The sequence below is a fragment of the Salmo salar genome, chromosome ssa18 (genome assembly GCF_905237065.1).
Source record: "Salmo salar chromosome ssa18, Ssal_v3.1, whole genome shotgun sequence".
Lineage (NCBI taxonomy): Eukaryota > Metazoa > Chordata > Actinopteri > Salmoniformes > Salmonidae > Salmo > Salmo salar.
Genome location: NC_059459.1, coordinates 60,196,712 through 60,215,697, shown reverse-complemented (window position 1 = coordinate 60,215,697; position 18,986 = coordinate 60,196,712). Strand labels below are relative to the sequence as shown.

At 43.6% G+C, this 18,986-nt stretch overlaps 1 protein-coding gene across 2 annotated transcripts in view; it reads right to left on the bottom strand.

The window, feature by feature from the left end:
* The window catches only part of LOC106577609 (pre-mRNA-splicing factor ATP-dependent RNA helicase DHX15), a 40,240-nt gene that overhangs the window by 2,606 nt on the left and 18,648 nt on the right, over positions 1-18,986 (bottom strand). For both annotated transcript variants that reach the window (XM_014155816.2, XM_045701350.1), the window contains 6 exons: positions 11,960-12,046; positions 11,336-11,485; positions 10,570-10,678; positions 6,941-7,132; positions 5,186-5,308; positions 3,174-3,364 (listed from right to left, as the gene is read on the bottom strand). In XM_014155816.2, the coding sequence (XP_014011291.1) occupies positions 3,174-3,364; positions 5,186-5,308; positions 6,941-7,132; positions 10,570-10,678; positions 11,336-11,485; positions 11,960-12,046 (852 nt within the window). The remainder of the gene's footprint in view (positions 1-3,173; positions 3,365-5,185; positions 5,309-6,940; positions 7,133-10,569; positions 10,679-11,335; positions 11,486-11,959; positions 12,047-18,986) is intronic.

Sequence of the window (18,986 nt, the reverse complement as noted above, 5' to 3'; positions counted from 1 at the left end):
AAGATCAGGAATAGTGCGCCTACATCTTGTTGGTCAGCGCACGAAGCAGCACAGTGAGCAGTTTGACGAGGCTACTGATATTGCCTGGGGTGTTTCAGCATGAAAAATGACTTGTAGATCAATGACGTTCAACACAGTTATATGCTTAGCTTGACACTGAAGAAGAGGACGTATCAGTTGTCACAAAAAAAGTAGGTATTTTCAGAAAGTAATATGAGCAAAACATTTTAGTGAACCGGCGATTCATAACGTTTTAATCTATTTTCTGACCGATGCATGCAACATTTGGATCGGTTTGAGGTCCCACAGACTGATGCACTCAAATCTTAAACATTTGAACCAGGGGCCGATGCATATCAAACGTTACATCCCTACTATACACGCATAGAAGCACAGTATCAAAGGTTTACTGATCAGGCACTCGTGATCTGCAGGTTTTTTTTTTTTTAGCCTGAGACGATTTAACATAGTTTTTTTGACCATCTATAATCCCTGCAGCCGAATCGGCCTATTCAGGTTTGAACTAAACTGACCCCATGGAATGTAGTGTACATCTTAAAGTACAATGAACACAATCAATTACACAGAAAAGGGAAGAAGAGGCAGCTCTGGGCTTAGGTGTTTTAACTTCAGCAGAATTTGCCAAGTTAAGGAGGGCGGTTCCTTTTTTGGTTTCCGTTCGGGGTACTTCAATATGCAGACGATGGCTGCTGTGATTAACGAGGCCAATCAATCAGTCTCAATAAAGACCTCTCCAAACAAAGACGTGCGCTCAAACGCCTCTAAACTGCAATATGAGCTACAAATGTGTCTTTGCGAAAAGGTTAATGTTGACAAATATTTTCATATTAACGGCGTAATTCAACTTGTCAGGTCGCTTGTTTTCAGGTTCCCCCAGAAATGTATTTTCAACAAAATGTCATTTATTTTCCCTTAGCAGGCAGCAAATTGCCTTGAATTCTTATTATGTGTTTAACTGGTAGTGCCTGTGTGCGAACACTTAGGGGAGGCGATCCATTACAATAAGTATCTTGACGTGTTGTGTTTTTAAGCAACAGTGTAAACACCTGTTAACTAAACAGACATGGTGAGTTCGAGAAAAGAACACCAAGGTGAAGCACAAAAGCAGCGCTGCATCTTACTTCAGTCTTAAAAGGGCAATCTGCAATTGCTTCAAAGAATTTAACTTCTGTCTCGTGAGTTTAGTTCAACTGTCATACCCCATCAGAACCCAAAATATAAGCTTGTTTTACGCCAATGTTTGTTAACCTCTCTAGGGTAAGGGGCAGTATTTTCACATCCGGATAAAAAACGTACCCGATTTAATCTGGTTATTACTCCTGCCCAGAAACTAGAATATGCATATAATTGTTTGATTTGGATAGAAAACACCCTAAAGTTTCTAAAACTGTTTGAATGGTGTCTGTGAGTATAACAGAACTCATATGGCAGGCCAAAACCTGAAGATTCTGTTCAGGAAGTTCCCTCTGACCATTTCTTGGCCTTCTATACCCTCTTTATCAAAAACAGAGGATCTCTGCTGTAACGTGACATTTTCTAAGACTCCCATAGGCTCTCAGAAGGCGCCAGAACGTTGAATGATGCCTCTGCAGTCCCTGGCTGAAAAACAGTAGCGCATTTGGATAGTGGTCGATCTGAGAACAATGTAACGGGGGCGCGCGTGCACGTGAAGAGTCCATTCTACATTTTCAGTCTTTGAACGAAAACGACGTCTCCCGGTCGGAATATTATCGCTATTTTACGAGAAAAATCGCATAAAAATTGATTTTAAACAGCGTTTGACATGCTTCGAAGTACGGTAATGGAATATTTAGAATTTTTTTGTCACGACATGCGTCCGCGCGTCACCGTTCAGATAGTGTCTTGAACGCAAGAACAAAACAGAGGATATTTGAACATAACTATGGATTATTTTGAACCAAAACAACATTTGTGGATGAAGTAGAAGTCCTGGGAGTGCATTCTGACGAAGAACAGCAAAGGTAATCCAATTTCTCTTATAGTAATTCTGAGTTTAGTGAACGCCAAACTTGGTGGGTGTCAAATTAGCTAGCCCGTGATGGCGGAGCTATCTACTCAGAATATTTCAAAATGTGCTTTTGCCGAAAAGCTATTTTAAAATCTGACACTGCGATTGCATAAAGGAGTTCTGTATCTATAATTCTTAAAATAATTTGTTTTTTGTGAACGTTTATCGTGAGTAATTTAGTAAATTCACCGGAAGTTTTCGGTATGTTTGCTAGTTCTGAACGTCACATGCTAATGTAAAAAGCTGGTTTTTGATATAAATATGAACTTGATTGAACAAAACATGCATGTATTGTATAACATAATGTCCTAGGAGTGTCATCTGATGAAGATCATCGAAGGTTAGTGCTGCATTTAGCTGTGGTTTGGGTTTTTGTGACATTATATGCTAGCTTGAAAAATGGGTGTGTGATTATTTCTGGCTGGGTACTCTCCTGACATAATCTAATGTTTTGCTTTTGTTGTAAAGCCTTTTTGAAATTGGACAATGTGGTTAGATTAACGAGTCTTGTCTTTAAAATGGTGTAAAATAGTCATATGTTTGAGAAATTGAAGTAATAGCATTTTTAAGGTTTTTGAATATCGCACCACTCGATTCCACTGGCTGTTGACTAGGTGACCCGAGAGAGGTTAAAGTAAATGTAAAACTATAGTTTTAACCATGTTTTGAGGCTATCATTTTTAGATCAGCCCTTGCATCCATAGCTCTATGTACGAATTTCAGAGCGGTTACATTTCTCCAGCCCCATCCGTCAGCTTTTTACTGAAAGAGGCGTGGAGTACACTTTGTTATTGTTTCAACTGTTGATTGCTACTTTAAGGGATGGCATTAGTTTGACAAGCTAACAAGCGTATATTGAAGACGGGTTATCTAACCATAAGTCAGTGGTACAGTGCTATTTTTCCATTTCAAAACCCTAACTAGGGTTAACTGACTAACCCACATACTCTACTCTGGCCTGTGACATTTTTGGAACATGTACAAGGGACTAGCCAACTACCCAAAGGTCAAAACCAAGTGCTGTGTTGTTGGGGGACAATATGGCGCCATAGAGCATGACAACACATTCCGAGACAGAACCCTCTGGGCCCTTCCTTTCTCTGTTTGGCCAGTGAGCACTGACCTGCATGAAGAATCCTGTGACCAGTGCTCTGCGAATGTTGATGTAGTAGTCTCTGCTGGTGAACTCTGTGCTGCGGCGGGGCAGGCTGAAGCGGTCCATGATCCGGGACAGCTGCTGGCGCACGTTGTCGGCCGACATCAGCGACCTGTAGTTCACAAAGTTGTCGTAGCACCACTGTGTCGACTCATGGTCTGTGAGAGGTGAAATATAGATTTACAGTGCCTTCAGAAAGTATTCACACCCCTTCAGTTTTCCATATTTTGTTGTGTTAAAGCCCGAATTTGAAATTGATTAAATTTAGATTTTGTTTCACTGGCCCATAATGTGGAATTATGTTTTTAGAAAGGTCTACAAATTAATGAGTCAATAAGTATTAAACCTCTTTGTTATGGCAAGCCTAAATAAGTTCAGGAGTAAAAATTAGCTTAACAAGTCACATAATAAGTTGCATGGACTGTGTTCAATAAATAGTGTTGAACATGATTTTTGAATGACTACCTCATCTCTGTACCCCAAATCAAATCAAATTTATTTTTATATAGCCCTTCGTACATCAGCTGATATTCTCAAAGTGCTGTACAGAAAACCCAGCCTAAAACCCCAAACAAAGCATGTGAAAGAAGCACGGTGGCTAGGAAAAACTCCCTAGGAAAAACTCCCTAGAAAGGCCAAAAACCTAGGAAGAAACCTAGAGAGGAACCAGGCTATGAGGGGTGGCCAGTCCTCTTCTGGCTGTGCAGGGTGGATATTATAACAGAACATGGTCAAGATGTTAAAATGTTAAAATGTTCATAAATGACCAGCATGGTCAAATAATAATAATCATAGTAGTTGTCAAGGGTGCAACAAGCACGTCCGGTGAACAGGTCAGGGTTCCATAGCCGCACACATACACTTATCCCTCAGTCGAGCAGTGAATTTCAAACACAGATTCAACCACAAAGACCAGGGAGGTTTTCCAATGCCTCGCAAAGAAGGGCCTCTATTAGTAGATGGGTAAAAAAAAAAAAAAGATATTGAATATTCCTTTGAGCATGGTGAAGTTATTAATTACACTATCAATACACCCAGTCACTACAAATAAACAGGCGTCCTTCCTAACTCAGTTGCCGGAGAGGAAGGAAACCACTCAGGGATTTAACCATGAGGCCAGTGGTGACTTTAAAATAGTTACAGAGTTTAATGGCTGAGATAGGCAAAAACTGTAGTTACTCCACAATACTAACCTAAATGAGTGAAAAGAAGGAAGCCTGTACATGCAAGACACTAAAGTAAAACTGCAAAAAAATATGACAAAGAAATTAACTTTTTGTCCTGAATACAAAGTGTTATGATTGGGGCATATCCAACACATGACTAGCACTTCATATTTTCAAGCATGGTGGAGGCTGCATCATGTTATGGGTATGCTTGTCATCTGCAAGGACTAGGGAGTTTATGATAAAAATAAATGGAATAGAGTTAAGCAGAGGCAAAATCCTACTGGAAAACCTGTTTCAGTCTGCTTTCCAATAGACATTGAGAGACAAATTCACTTTTCAGCAGGACAATACCTTAAAACACAAGGCCAAATATACACTGGACTTGCTTACCAAGACAATATTGAATGTTCCTGGTTACAGTTTTGACTTAAAATCGTCTTGAAAATCTCTGGCAAGCAATGATTAACAACCAACTTGACAAGAGCTTGAAGAATTTTTTTAAAGAATAATGTGCAAATGTTGTACAATCCAGGTGTGCAAAGCTCTTAGACTTACCCAGAAAGAGTCACAGCTGTAATTGCTGCCAAAGGTGATTCTAACATGTACAGACTCAGGGGGTTGAATACTTATGGAATCAAGAGTGTTTAATTTTCAAAAATGTTTTACAAAAGTTAGAATTTTTCTTCCACTTTGACATTGTGTAGATCGTTCACAAAAAGGCACTGTATGTTATGTGACATTAAGGTTGGATTAAGCCTAGTCCTGAATTCTAATAAAGCATGCTCAATGGACATTCTGTGAGACACGTACTCTGTTTGAAGGTGTGGTAGACATTGAGGAGGGTCAGGTGGTCTCCATCAATCTGGGCGAAACGCATCTTGGACTCGTCGGCCGCCTTCCTAGCCTCCGTGGGTCGTACGAAGCACTGTGGGACTAAACAAGGTTGGTATGGGCCCCAACACAGCCGCCCATAGGGATGAGTTAAGCAATTCCCACAGAGAAGAACAAGGCCTCGGGTCAGAGAGGCCAGAGAGAGCACTTCACAGGGCAAAGAGCATTGCCACAGGTGCGTGTCGGAAGAAGGGGGTGAAGGGGGTGGGAGAAGGCAAAGGAGGGTTGACTTTCTGCTTTGCGCAGGATTGAGTTTAGCTGTTTTACAAGCTGCATACTGTAAGACCTAACCTCAGCCAGGGTATGAGAGGGGTATAGAAAGAGGCTCCAACCCCCCAAAAACTATCTTTACTCAAACTGTTTGGCTAAAGGGCATTTATGAGGCTAGCCTGCATCTGACTCATAAGCTCTTTAAGCGGTGGTGCAGAGGGACACCAAAGAAAGTGTCCTCTTAACCACTCAATCTTTGCCTGAGCACTTTAGAGGGAAAACCGTGGTCTTGCATCCAAGCGGAAAAGCACTTGTACATCAAAAGGCTGCATCAAACACCTCCCGCCTTCCCAAAACTTGTTGTGAGCAGCCTAACGTTAAAACATGCTCCATCGTGGGCTTAACGGGTGAAAGCTGAGTGTTTATCGATTCGAACCCCTACACTTGGTTGCCTGGGCGATGCGAGGCCTAGTATCCACTGCTGACTCGGTAATGAACTCAGCAGAAAACCGGGTTCCTTGACACACCAGTTATAGATGTGCAGCGTGTCCAAACAGCTAGTTAAATTCCCTTTCCCTCTGTTCAAAAGCATCGGATTCATCTCAATGAGCAGCACTCTGCTTTGGCAAGCCTAAAGTGCAATTACTGCCGCAGCACATTGGTGCTGCTCAGACTATAAACTCATTAATTTACTGTAGACATGCATTTTTCCTGCCTGACAAATATTAAACTGACTGACACCACCAACTCCTTCTGCTCTACTCTTTCTACCTCACTGTGTTCAGTGGGGTTGTGTGCAAAGTTAAGGCCCATTAGAGATTAAATTTGCTATCAGCCGCAAGTCAAATCACATTCATCAACATCGTTATTGAAATACACAGTTGCAGAGATGGAGTTCAGATTACACCTCCTATACACAGCTCTTTTTGGAGCTCCATGTGCTGCATCAGTACTAGAGTGATGCCGTTGCTACAATGACAGAGAGGCATGGTTTTAATGTTCTTTCCCGGACAAATATGTTTTTCTAACGAACCAGGTGTGAAATGCTCGGACCAGCTCTAGACACCACACAAACAAATCTAATTTCAACAACTGCATATCAAAGGCTAGAGTAGGGTCTTCATGTTGTGTCTGCAGACCCAATCACATAAAAGTCTTGAGTTTCAGGAGAAACTTTTTTTATTTACTTAACTAGGCAAGTTCATGGCTTAAACATATAATCTAAATATCTCCAAAACCTGACTGGTGAAATAGACTAAACAAAAAAGGGGTCAAGGGTGAAGGGATCATTGTCTAGACAACTAAGAGAAAAATAAGTTACAGATGCAGGGCACTGAATCCTTCTTTTGTCGAGGATGAAAGGCAAATTTGCCATGAACATACAACTTTCACAGGAAAATTAGTGTGCACAATAATGACGGTGGCTTATGATGGGCATACCACACTTTTCTCCCTGAGTATTACCTGACAGCATGGCTGTGATGGACAGGATCTCATTGGAGCAGTTGAACTCGCAGGAAGCGATCACCATCTTGGCTAGCTGCGGGTCTAGGGGGAACTCGGCCATCATGGAGCCTAGCTCCGTCAAGTCGCCGTCATCGTTGAGCGCCGCCACGTAGTTGAGCAGCTCTAGGGCCCGCATCAGGGTTTCCGGTGCTAGAGGGAGACGAGGGCAAGAACATATTTGTACTATTGTCAACCGCTGCCATCTTGGACCAGGTCTTTTCACACAAAAATGTGATTTTATATCAAATGAGAGTAACCTGGATAAATAAGATTTAAATAAAGAAATGTTTAAATAAGAAATCGCAGAGAAGCACAAGGGATGGCATAGGAGGAAAGAGAAAAAAGAAACCGCAGAGGAAGAAGATAGAAAGAACAGAACACAAGGGGAGATTAAAACAAGCACCTCTATATGTGATGGCCGGTTACCCCGGACGGAAACTTTAATGGTGGTGGGGAGGCTCATTTTTCATCTTCCGCTCCGCTGATTCAAAACAACTCTAATGCAATTACAGGGGAACCCTTCACTTAATGCATCAAAACAGGGCTCCCACCGTTTGGTTAAAAGATTTTCCCAAGATGCAATTATTGACCTTCGGCTCGGGAGAACTGAAGCCTAATGACCAGTTGCATGTCAACTGAAAATTAGCTTCGGCTTCAGCTGAGGGCCATGTTGTTCACTTTAATTTCTCTCAAATAAGGAATTAAAAAAAGCCTTTTTCAAAATGCATGCAGGTATTTTCTTATGACGAACAAATAGATTCGGGGCATCAAACCTTTTATAGAAAAGTGAGAGCTAGCCACATTACTTACTATATCAATGGCTTGTGGCGAACGCATTCCTTTTGGAGGAAAATGTGATTTTGCAGTATCTGTAACATGATGAACAAGTGTGGAAATGCAATCTATACATGACGCACCTCATCAGAAATAAACTATTGACCGCCTCAATACATGAGAATCCAATATATTAACCAAGGGCCAAATCAATGGGACTAAAGGCTAAAAGGTACATTATACTCACATTGGCTTTGAAATGTACTACTCTGCAAATGTCAAGAGGCAAATGAATCCCACCTAAGGCTGGTCCTTCCTGTAAATCGCTACTGATTCCTCTTGGACTTTCCATGTGATTTGGTGAGCCGCTTCACGCCACTGCACTTATTGAGCGTGGAGCGAGGCAGGTTGACAGAGAAATAGACTGGCCGCTCGTGTGCTCCCTGGTTACAGGGTGGAAACCAAGGTTCTCCATTAAGATTTAGGCCCAACTCAAATGCAACACAGACTAAAAGCCAATGGCCTCCATTCCTGGGTTCTTTGGTTAACCTTAAAATATATGGACCGCTCCAATCCTTGCCCACTCCGAGGTATCACCCTGCCTGTACCTTTTCATTGCATACAGCCACAGAGGAGAGCAGCAGCTCAATGACAATGTCCCCACTTGCCTTAATGACAGCAGCACAAACCCAAGTCGTGATTAAATCCTTTTAATGTGCCCAAAATGATGATAAATTAAAAGAAATGGCTGATGGGACGCATCCTCCCACCATCATAGCAGCAGAGGTTTTCAATCATCTCAAGGAAGCATTCCATCTCTCAAGCCCTTTGAGGAGCTGACATTTTATTCATTGGGTTGTGTGGCCTCATCAGTCAGATGACGGTGTGTGGACAATCCAAATGGCTACAGGCTAAGGCAGGGGTTCCCAAAACATTTTTGGTCTGCAACCCCATTTGTGATTCCAAATTTGTTTTGCAACCCTGACATGTAACAATTTTTTTTTTTTTTTTTTAAATCAATGCCCAATATTAACTTTTTTAATTGGGGATATGCCAGTCTATTACAAATTGGGACTAGCGCTCTAGCCTAGCGGTTAGAGCGTTGGGCCAGTATTTCAGAGTTTCTCTCACGACCCCATTTTCAAAATCAGGTGACCTCTAGTTTGGGAAACGCTAGGCTACGGAGCAAAACATGTTCCAATCATGCCCCTCTACCTGGAGACCCAAATCCATTGCTCTCTTTAACCAGTTCCTGAGATCCACTTGGCTGAACCCACAACTCCGGCGTAGCCATCCTGGGAGTGGTTCTTCTGCACCGCATGTCAAATTGACCTGTGCGCCGGCGAGATACAAAGACTTTTCTTGGAGGAGAAGCTTTGAAGTGCGTTGGAGCGAGGGCACAGCATACTCCGGCTATTCATCTTTCTAGTCCAATCAGCTCGTGTTCCCGGGGCGCTAAGCAGCTAGTTAGACGGACCCAGTGCCTCCACTGACAGCGTGTAGAACTTCCAGGGACAGCCTTTTTTTCTAAGTGGATGAATAAGGTAATCATTTCTTCCCCTCATTCCCAGTTAGACTAAATGGACAAGGCTTGAGTGGACCAGGCGGGGGGCTAACCCTTAAGTGCTAGGAGACGTATAGTTGTGGGAGAGAACTGAAGGGGGTGGGTGGCGGAGGTTGGGGGAATAGGTCAGTCACGTTTCACCGGCGGAATATAAAGAGAAGGCAATAGCCAAGGTGATACCGGGGCTATTGATGTAACCAATTTCATTCTCAAAATGGTGTTTGGCGCCGTGGATGGGGAGAGATGGGTTTAATCTCGGAGGTGAGATGAAAACTGTATTAAGGTGGAGGGGGTGGGGGGGTCTGGGGTTAAGGCTATGGACAGAGAGACCGAGGGAGGGGGGGGGGGTTCTCCTTGGGGAGAGTAAGAACACACGCATGGTGTGTTGGCTCCGGGGCTGCTGGGAAGGGAAGTAAGTGACATTGGGACGAGACAAGGCACCTCTTGTGCGTTTTGGCCAGGCTCCAGTCCAGTGCAGATGAACAGGGGGAATAGGGAGCGCCTGGAGAAGCGACAGCCCAAACACACATCAACTGACCAGCCAAACTACTCCTCCCTAGTCACTACACCATGTCCACCCACAGCGGATAGAAACAGACTTGTTTTGACAGTGCAGTTTAACTACCTATTCCGGCAAAGGAGCAAAGAACCACTAGGTCCAATGTGGCCATTATGCTCAACTTCCAAGACAGAACAATTATTTTTGACTCTACAAACACTCCACATTTTCTTTTTTTCTTTTTTCTAAGCTCATAGCTGACCCAGATTGGGTGTCATACATCAAACATTTTCAGTTCAACAAAAAGGTTTTGTGGACCTGAGAGCAACAGTTTATACCCGTCCATGTCTATTCATTAGCCCTTAACAGATGATGCTTTGATTGAAATGAGACAGAAATTCACCATGATGTTATCTATCAAAGCCCAAACTTTACAACTTGAGGCCCTATTCAATCAATCTCCGTAACTGGGTTTCCAGGATAAGTCAAGAACATTAATCTCTTAAGTAAAAAAAGTCATGTTTGGCTTTGTGATTTACACTGTGAAACAAAGAAAAACTCAGCAGCATATACAATCACACTGTGTACACACACACACACACACTGTGCAGAAAGAAATTAATTTAGCCTTGACTGAGATTGACTGAATAGGGCCCCTAGTAACACAAAAACAAGATATTAACCCAACAAGATGTTAACACAACAAAAAGATCTATCCCTGTTGTCAAAATGCAATACAAGAGCTCTTACCTGGTGGGTCCATGAAGTCAAAATGTACCAAGTCGTCGATACCTAGCTTCTTGAGCTGCAGCACGACCGAACCCAGGTTGGACCTCAAAATCTCTGGATACGTGTTGTCCTGTGACAGAAGAAGGGGAGGGGAAACCGGAGGAGACGGTTTCAAATCAAAACAAATTAGTAAGGGTGCTGATTATCTCGTCACACGCACTCGTACGTCAAAGTGAACAGAAAATAGAAGTCTAGGGCCGTTTGAAGGGCTATTTAACTTGTTTTAAAATGCCCTCTGCCAGTCGGTGTGACGTGAAAGAATTACCCTGTTAAAGTGGAGGACTGGGTCCTTCACGTGTTCATTTGTCACAGGGGGGATCCGTGTCACTGGCGCAGGTTATTAAAAAGGGCTGTGGGTGATTGGTGGGGAATCCAGCTGTCAGAGTGAAAAGGGCTGAATAAGGAATAGGCGACTTAGGTTCTAAGTGGAAATACTGGATAGCTGGGAAATGGAGATATTTATTTTCAGTATACAGGTATAATTAAGCCTCATATGCCTTTTCTCTGTATAGTCTAGAGGTACAAGTGCACTGCACTTATAAGAATCACGGATACAAGTAAGCAATGAACGACAATGCTCTGTACACTCTCGGGAAATAATGTAAGACGTAGGTATGTCTCGACCTCGGGACATTAGCATTCCTAAGCAGCTTCAAATAATCAAATCGGTTATAGACAACAATTCATCTGGGACTAATATAATTCTTATAGCAGTACCACTACTAACCTGCATCTCGGTCTTGTAGGCCTTCTCTGTGTAGAGGCGGAAGCACTTCCCTGGGCGTGTCCTCCCGGCGCGCCCCGCCCTCTGCTGGGCCGAGGCTTTGCTGATGGCCGTCACCAGGAGGGACTCCACTCTGATACGAGGGTTATACACCTGGAAGGAACAGCAAGGGGGACAGGTGAGGTATTGAGAGGATTCAAATCCCTCTTTTCACATACAAACACAGATACACAATCATTTACAAAAGGGATGAGCCATAGGGGGCATCATGGTTGATAAATAGACCAGCATTTATATACAGGTTACAGGGGGAAATTGAGTTTTACACATACACAAGAGACACTAACACACATATTCCCAAATCACATACAAGCACAAACACACGTGCACACACAATCCAACCGGGAAAATATATCATCTCTGATTGAGCCACGTGTATGACTTGGCTCTGGGCTAGAGAAATGTCAGAGGAATAAATAACTGGCTTTTCCATCTCTGCCGCTGTCAGGTGCAGCGCTGCTCTGTTTATCTGGGGATTTTCAGGCAACAGAGGCAGATGATTGGAGAAGATTAGGCTATGGGGGGGTGGATGGGGGGTGGCGCAGGGGAGGAAGGACGGCGGCAAACCTTTTGCTTGGCAAATCCGGGATCAATTACAAACACCACGCCGTCGATGGTCAGGGATGTCTCGGCGATGTTTGTCGAAACCACGACCTGCGGAAATTAGTACAGCTGGGTTTAGAGTCAGTCGTTAGGGAGGAGTTGTGGGAAAGGGAGAGTAACATGGGTCGAGGCCCTGTAATGGAGTGGCACTATTCAATCACTCACTCCGGTATTTGGTCATTTGATAGTTTAATAATTCAGTCATTCGCATATTCATGAATTCTCAATTTTGACACAAGAGTCTAGTCATAAGGTGTTGAATCTGTGAGGGAAATGATTAGGTCATAGGTCAAAACCTACTGCCATTGGGGGAGGTCAAAATATCTTAGTATGAGAGGGAGACGGAGCAAATGTTTTAATAAAAGGAAAAATGACCAAGAGTTAATTTGTGGCCCCATACAAATCCCCCTTTGGTGGAGACACTGCTCAACACTCAAGTCATTACATTTCTACAATGAGTACGCATCAACATCTGAATGAATTAAGTTCTGCAGACACTTCCATGGCCCATCGCAGACACACTGTCTAATAGGACCCAACAGGGGAGTACTGCAACAGTTGTTGCAATCAAGTCGAATGAGGCGTCTGCAAACTGCAGCGGGCTGCCTCGCCGCTGAGTGTCCCTTCCACATGTATTACCACTGCTCTTTTTGGAGGGGGTGCCGCTGTCAGCTCGCAGCACGCTACCAGTCTCCACGAGATGTCATCTTCTCTCTTACAAAAAGCCCCTCCCACAGGTCTTCAAAATTACAACAAATAATTGATGTAATAGTTCCTTTTCCAGCGGGTGGCCTGCATTTAAAATGCAGTTCTTTCAGAGTCACTGTGTACGTTGACGTTCATCCTCTGAGATTATAGTTTGACAAGACTGGAGGAATTTGTTTTAGATTAAAATGAAAGTTGTGGTGAAAAAATGAAAGGAAATCAAATTCTGACTGGCTTCTGAGTAATGGAGCCTGTCGCCTTCAACAAACAAAGCAACACACGGATGTTTCATGCGCCCCAAGGTGCAGGCGTCGTGTGGCAGCAAGAGAGCGCCCACCAAATTAAAATCACTCACTCCGGCAATCAGAGATGTGCTCGAAACCCACCTCGAAATAGAAGCGAAGTTGCATTAAAATTAATAAGCTCGGAGGATTGCGGCAATTATGTTTAGAGTCACAAAAAATGAGTCACGGCAAAATGAGGCTCTAAACTAGAGCAGGTGATGAGAACAGAGATTTGTTTTCAACTGCTTCAAAGCCAAGGAGGGGTTTTCTTTTCCTATGATTCCCCATTTCCAAGTATAATGTTAGAAACATTACAGCTGGGTTTCTTTAAGAGAAATTCATCCGAGGTAACACAGTAATACTTAGAAGAAGCAGAGGGGAGACGAGGAGGGAAAAAAAGCCCACTCCTCAGCTGTCAGAAGGGTGCGTCGGTTGATCAAAGCATCAGGGCCCGGCTGCAACCTTTATTTTCCCAAAAATGTAATAGGGTGCAGAGAAATACTGCGTAAGGGAGGGGAGAGGAGGAAGAGAAATAACTGAAATGAAAAGCAGTTTGGGTTGTGGTATCAACGCAAACGGGGAAGCTGCTGTGGAGTTGCACGTCTCCCAGTCCCAGATCTTTTTCTATTACAATTATCCCCTATAGCAAGGCTGTCTATGAGCAATGACAGCTGAATCGGAGCACCGAAATCAAATGAGTCACATCACCCTATGGGTCTCTCTCTGTCAGCGTTTACACAAACAGGAGAGGAGGGGAGGAAGGCAGATCTGCAGCTGCTCTCACGCGAGCCTTGACCGCCGCTGGGGGGGTGTTCCCGTTATGTAACGGCGGAGCCTGATTGGCCCCAGAACCCTTCGAACTACATTGTGCACCATGGCACTAGAGACTGAGTCAGACAGGCAGAAACCTGCTGTACTGGGAACTTCCACTCCCACTCCAATGTCTCAGCATAATGTAGGGGGGGTAATAAAATTGCTTCATTGCATATTCTGTGCACTGCCACTTCTTTAATATAGAAAAGTAATACCAGTTCAACTGCAAGCACAGGAAAGATGCTAATAACGAAAGTTATCCATTTGCATTAAATCTGCAAAAGCATTGAACAGACACTTCCTTGCAACGAATGACAGGCGTGAGAAACATTCTCCCAAGGAAAAAGACAGCATCACTTACCTCTAACAAATCTGCCAATCATGTACTTAATTTGTTAGTGTACATGTGGCTTGTATGTGAATGCATTTCGTTAATGCTTTCACATCTCTTGATCAAACATTTGCCGGTGCAAAAATACTTCTGTGAGTTATCATCCATCGATATGGGTCGAAAACAGATTCTGAGCACTTGCCGCCCATCCTGCGTAGCTCCGTTTCGTTTGGCTGTCTAAAGCTGTGCGCCTTAAAGGCTTTTCAAAATCCTACCTTTTAAGCAAGGATTTCTCTCCAGCCAGAGAATGCCTGACTGTTTAGTTATTAATGCCTTGGACATTTTTTTGGGGCCCAGCCCTTGGCCTTGTGTAATTCTGCCGTCAGAAGTAGAAGCGTTCTGCTTTCTATTCATGCTGAGGAGAGGCAGCAGCCAAAGACGACCCATTTTAAACCTGTCAGAAGGCAGCCTGGTCAAGCCAACGGTCACTTCGATTAGTTTACACCTCCCCCTCGGGAGGGATGTACATCTTGATCGGATTGAACACTAGAGGTGCATTGCAAGAATTAACGGTGGCAGGTATCACTTCACAATACATCTGAGGGGATCTCTCTGAACTAAGAGGAATCAACCACCTTTTAATACAAAATTGAATGCTGACAACTAGAGCAACACTGTAATTAAACCAAAGCCAATTGCTTGGCAAAGAGTTCAAGACATTAAGAACGCCCAGCCACATTCATTGACCCGTAGGTGTGGAGAAATTGCGTCTTCTTTGAGTCAATGACCCAGCTGATAAGCAATCTTGAACAAAGTTGGCTAGCCTAGCATGGACCGGCAGGTTGGACCATCATCTCTGGAAAACAACAATGTCGGCCAACATTTCCCCAAGAGGAACGGGTGGCAAGGAGCACTTCGTGTCCTGTTCAAAGGGAGCTGTGAAAGGTTCAAATGGGATGACTCCCACCAGTTTAGGCCAATGACCTGTACGTCAGGGAAGAGTCGGTCAGTGCTTTAGCAGCTGCCACGGTAGCTAGCCTGTCTCCTCACATTTCATAACCATATAGGAGGGCCTCTCATTGACTGCATTGATTCAGAATGCGTCTGGAGGCTGGGGCCTGTTACACAGAGAAGCACAGTGCGGCTCCTTCCTGTCTGTCTGTCAGCTGTATTGAGCGTTCCAGACTTTTCATCAGTAATATCATTAGAGCATCATCTCTGCACATTATTTCTGGGTTATTAACCTGCAGGGGGTGAGCACTGTGGCTAACAGGGGCCATCTTTCACTCCAACCCTCTGGGAGGAACTGCCTGTTGAAAAATAAAATCTTCCCTTGATTGGTAAAAATGGAGGGCGCCTCAAACAATTTGGGCCCTGCCACATCAGTGACTTACTGGAATGGATCCCAGCGGGCGTGCGTCGCTGACTATTGAAGGGATATCCACACACGTGAGGATGATAGAAAACAAACCTAACACTAAACAAGAGCCCATTTGTCAAAAGCGCATAACGATGATACTTTGAAAGGGAGAGGGGGGATTAAAGTCTTTGCTAGTAATCACAGTGAATTGAAGCTCCAACACTAAATCATTAAAATGTTCTAAAATGGGAGATCAGTGGCTTTTCTGGGGAGACATGACGGGCAAGCAAGTTATGTTAATGGAGGGAGTGCTTAATACAGCCATTAGCATGTGGGACAGTAGAGGCCGGTAGCCTTAATTCTTTCATTGCCTCTCCTTGGACTTGCTTGGGTGACATCTCACCTCACCTAAGGCTCTGCCACTGACGGCGTCAGACTGACAACAGAAGGCCAAACTCACTCTGTGCATGCTTTTGTCCATTCAAGACAAATGCCATTGGCTGCCACTGCTACATTCAAGACCGTTGACCAATTGAGCTTAGTGAGAGACCAGAATTGATGATATTCATCAACCTGGACATTGAGTGAAAGCAAGTCATATGGTGTTCAATGATCATTGCGACCTACACGGTCATTCTAGCCTCACTCTCCCTGTTTGCAATGTAAGTTCAGACACATACACCAGCTCACCTCCATGTGACAGTCCCTTCAGGCCAGGTATGGGGGACAACATGAAAACAAAACTACCTGAGAGGTAGCACGCTGTTGAGACGGTCTGTAAACACCAGGGAGGAGTCTGGCACTGCTGAGAGTGCATGTTGGGAAGAATTTCAGTCTTCAAAGAATTGTTGAATGCAAATTTACAGCCATTTACGAGTTCTCCCAACCACCCAAAACACCCTGTCCCAATCTACAAAGATGTGGAGGTGGGGTCTCCTGGGACCAGGCATCCAAACCACTCCCTGTGCTGCCCGTGTCCTTCTTTCATGTCAACATCCCTTTGAACAGCGCAAGCAAACACAGGGATGATATTTGAACTTTGGAAAGATCCCAGGCCCTGGCTTAGGCCAAACTGTTGAGACACATTTACACAAAACACACACGTGGAGGAGAGAGATAAAATAATGTCACACCGGGAGGGTGAGCGAGGGAGGCCGGAGCAAGCATTTCATCCGACTCGTCTTGAACATCAGGAAAAGATGTTGAAACTGCTGTGGATCAAACCACAGCGGTAGAAAGGAATGTGACGACAGCAGCCTGCCTAGACTTGCCTTCGGGAAGTACTCAGACCCCTCGACTTTTTCCACATTTTGTTACTTTACAGCCTTATTCTAAAACTGATTAAATATGTTTTTTCCCCTCAGAAAGCTACACACAAAACCCCATAACGACAAAGTGTAAACAGGTTTTTAGAAATTTTTGCAAACGTATTAAAAACAAATCAGAAATTGAAAAAAATCTATTTTCTTCGAATTAAAGTATATATAAAAAAAATAAATTTTTTTTGTTGTTGTGAGGCCTTTTTTACCTTATTTACTTCAGTGCCCCCTTCCATTTAAAAAGTGTGGATCCGTCCACCTTTTACAGTTCTGGTTAAAAAGGCCCTAATGATTTATGCTATACAACGTTTGACATGTTTGAACGAACGGAAATATATTTTTTCCCCTCGTTCATGACGAGAAGTCCGGCTGGCTTACATCATGTGCTAACGAGACGGAGATTTTTGGACATAAATGATGAGCTTTTTTGAACAAAACTACATTCGTTATGGACCTGTGATACCTGGAAGTGACATCTGATGAAGAGAATCAAAGGTAATGGATTATTTACATAGTATTTTCGATTTTAGATCTCCCCAACATGACGTCTAGTCTGTATGAACGCAACGCGTATTTTTCTGGGCACAGTGCTCAGATTATTGCAAAGTGTGATTTCCCAGTAAGGTTATTTTTAAATCTGGCAAGTTGATTGCGTTCAAAAGATGTAAATCTATAATTCTTTAAATGACAATATAATATTTTACCAATGTTTTCTAATTTTAATTATTTAATTTCTGACGCTGACTTGACTGCCGGTTATTGGAGGGAAACGATTTCCTCAACATCAATGCCATAGTAAAACGCTGTTTTTGTATATAAATATGAACTTGATAGAACTAAAAATGCATGCATTGTCTAACATAATGTCCTAGGAGTGTCATCTGATGGAGATTGTAAAAGGTTAGTGTATCATTTTAGCTGGTTTTATGGTTTTGGTGACCCTGTCTTTGACTTGACAAAACATTACACACAACTCTTGTAAATGTACTGTCCTAACATACTCTAAATTTATGCTTTCGCCGTAAAACCTTTTTGAAATCGTAAAACGTGGTTAGATTAAGGAGATGTTTATCTTTCAAATGGTGTAACATAGTTGTATTTTTGAAAAATTTGAATTTTGACATTTATTTGGATTCAAATTTGCCGCTCTTGAAATGCACCTGCTGTTGATGGAGTGCACCACAGGTGGCACGCTAGCGTCCCACCTAGCCCCAAGAGGTTAAGTATTCAGACCCCTTGCTATGAGACTCGAAATTGAGCTCAGGTGCATCCTGTTTCCATTGATCATCCTTGAGATGTTTTTACAACGTGATTGGAGTCCACCTGTGGTAAATTCAATTGATTGGACATGACTTGGAAAGGCACACCTGTCTATATAAGATCCCACAGTTGACTGTGCATGTCAGAGCAAAAACCAAGCCATGAGGTCGAAGGAATTGTCCGTAGAGCTCCGAGACAGGATTGTGTCGAGGCACAGATCTGGGGAAGACTACCAAAAAATGTCTGTAGAATTGAAGGTCCCCAAGAACACAGTGGGTTCCATCATTCTTAAATGGAAGAAGTTTGGAACCACCAAGACTCTTCCTAGAGCTGGCCGCCCAGCCAAACCGAGCAATCGGGGGAGAAGGGCCTTGGTCAGGGAAGTGACCAAGAACCCAAGGGTCACTCTGACAGCACTATCGAGTTCCTCTGTGGAGATAGGAGAACCTTCCAGAAGGACAACCATCTCTGCAGCACTCCACCAATCAGGCCTTTATGGTAGAGTGGCCAGATGGAAGCCACTCCTCAGTAAAAGGCACATGACAGCCTACTTGGAGTTTGCCAAAAGGCACCTAAAGACCCTCAAACGATGAGAAACAAGATTCTCTGGTCTGATGAAACCAAGATTGAACTCTTTGGCCTGAATGCCAAGCGTCACGTCTGGAGGAAACCTGGCACCATACCTACAGTGAATCATGGTGCTGTGGGGATGTTTTTCAGTGGCAGGGACCGGGAGACTAGTCAGGATTGAGGGAAAGGTGAACGGAGCAAAGAACAGAGATCCTTGATGAAAACCTGCTCCAGAGCACTCAGGAGCTCAGACTGGGGCCAAGGTTCACCTTCCAACAGGACAACGACCCAAAGCACACAGCCAAGACAACGAAGGAGTGGCTTCAGGACAAGTCTCTGAATGTCCTTG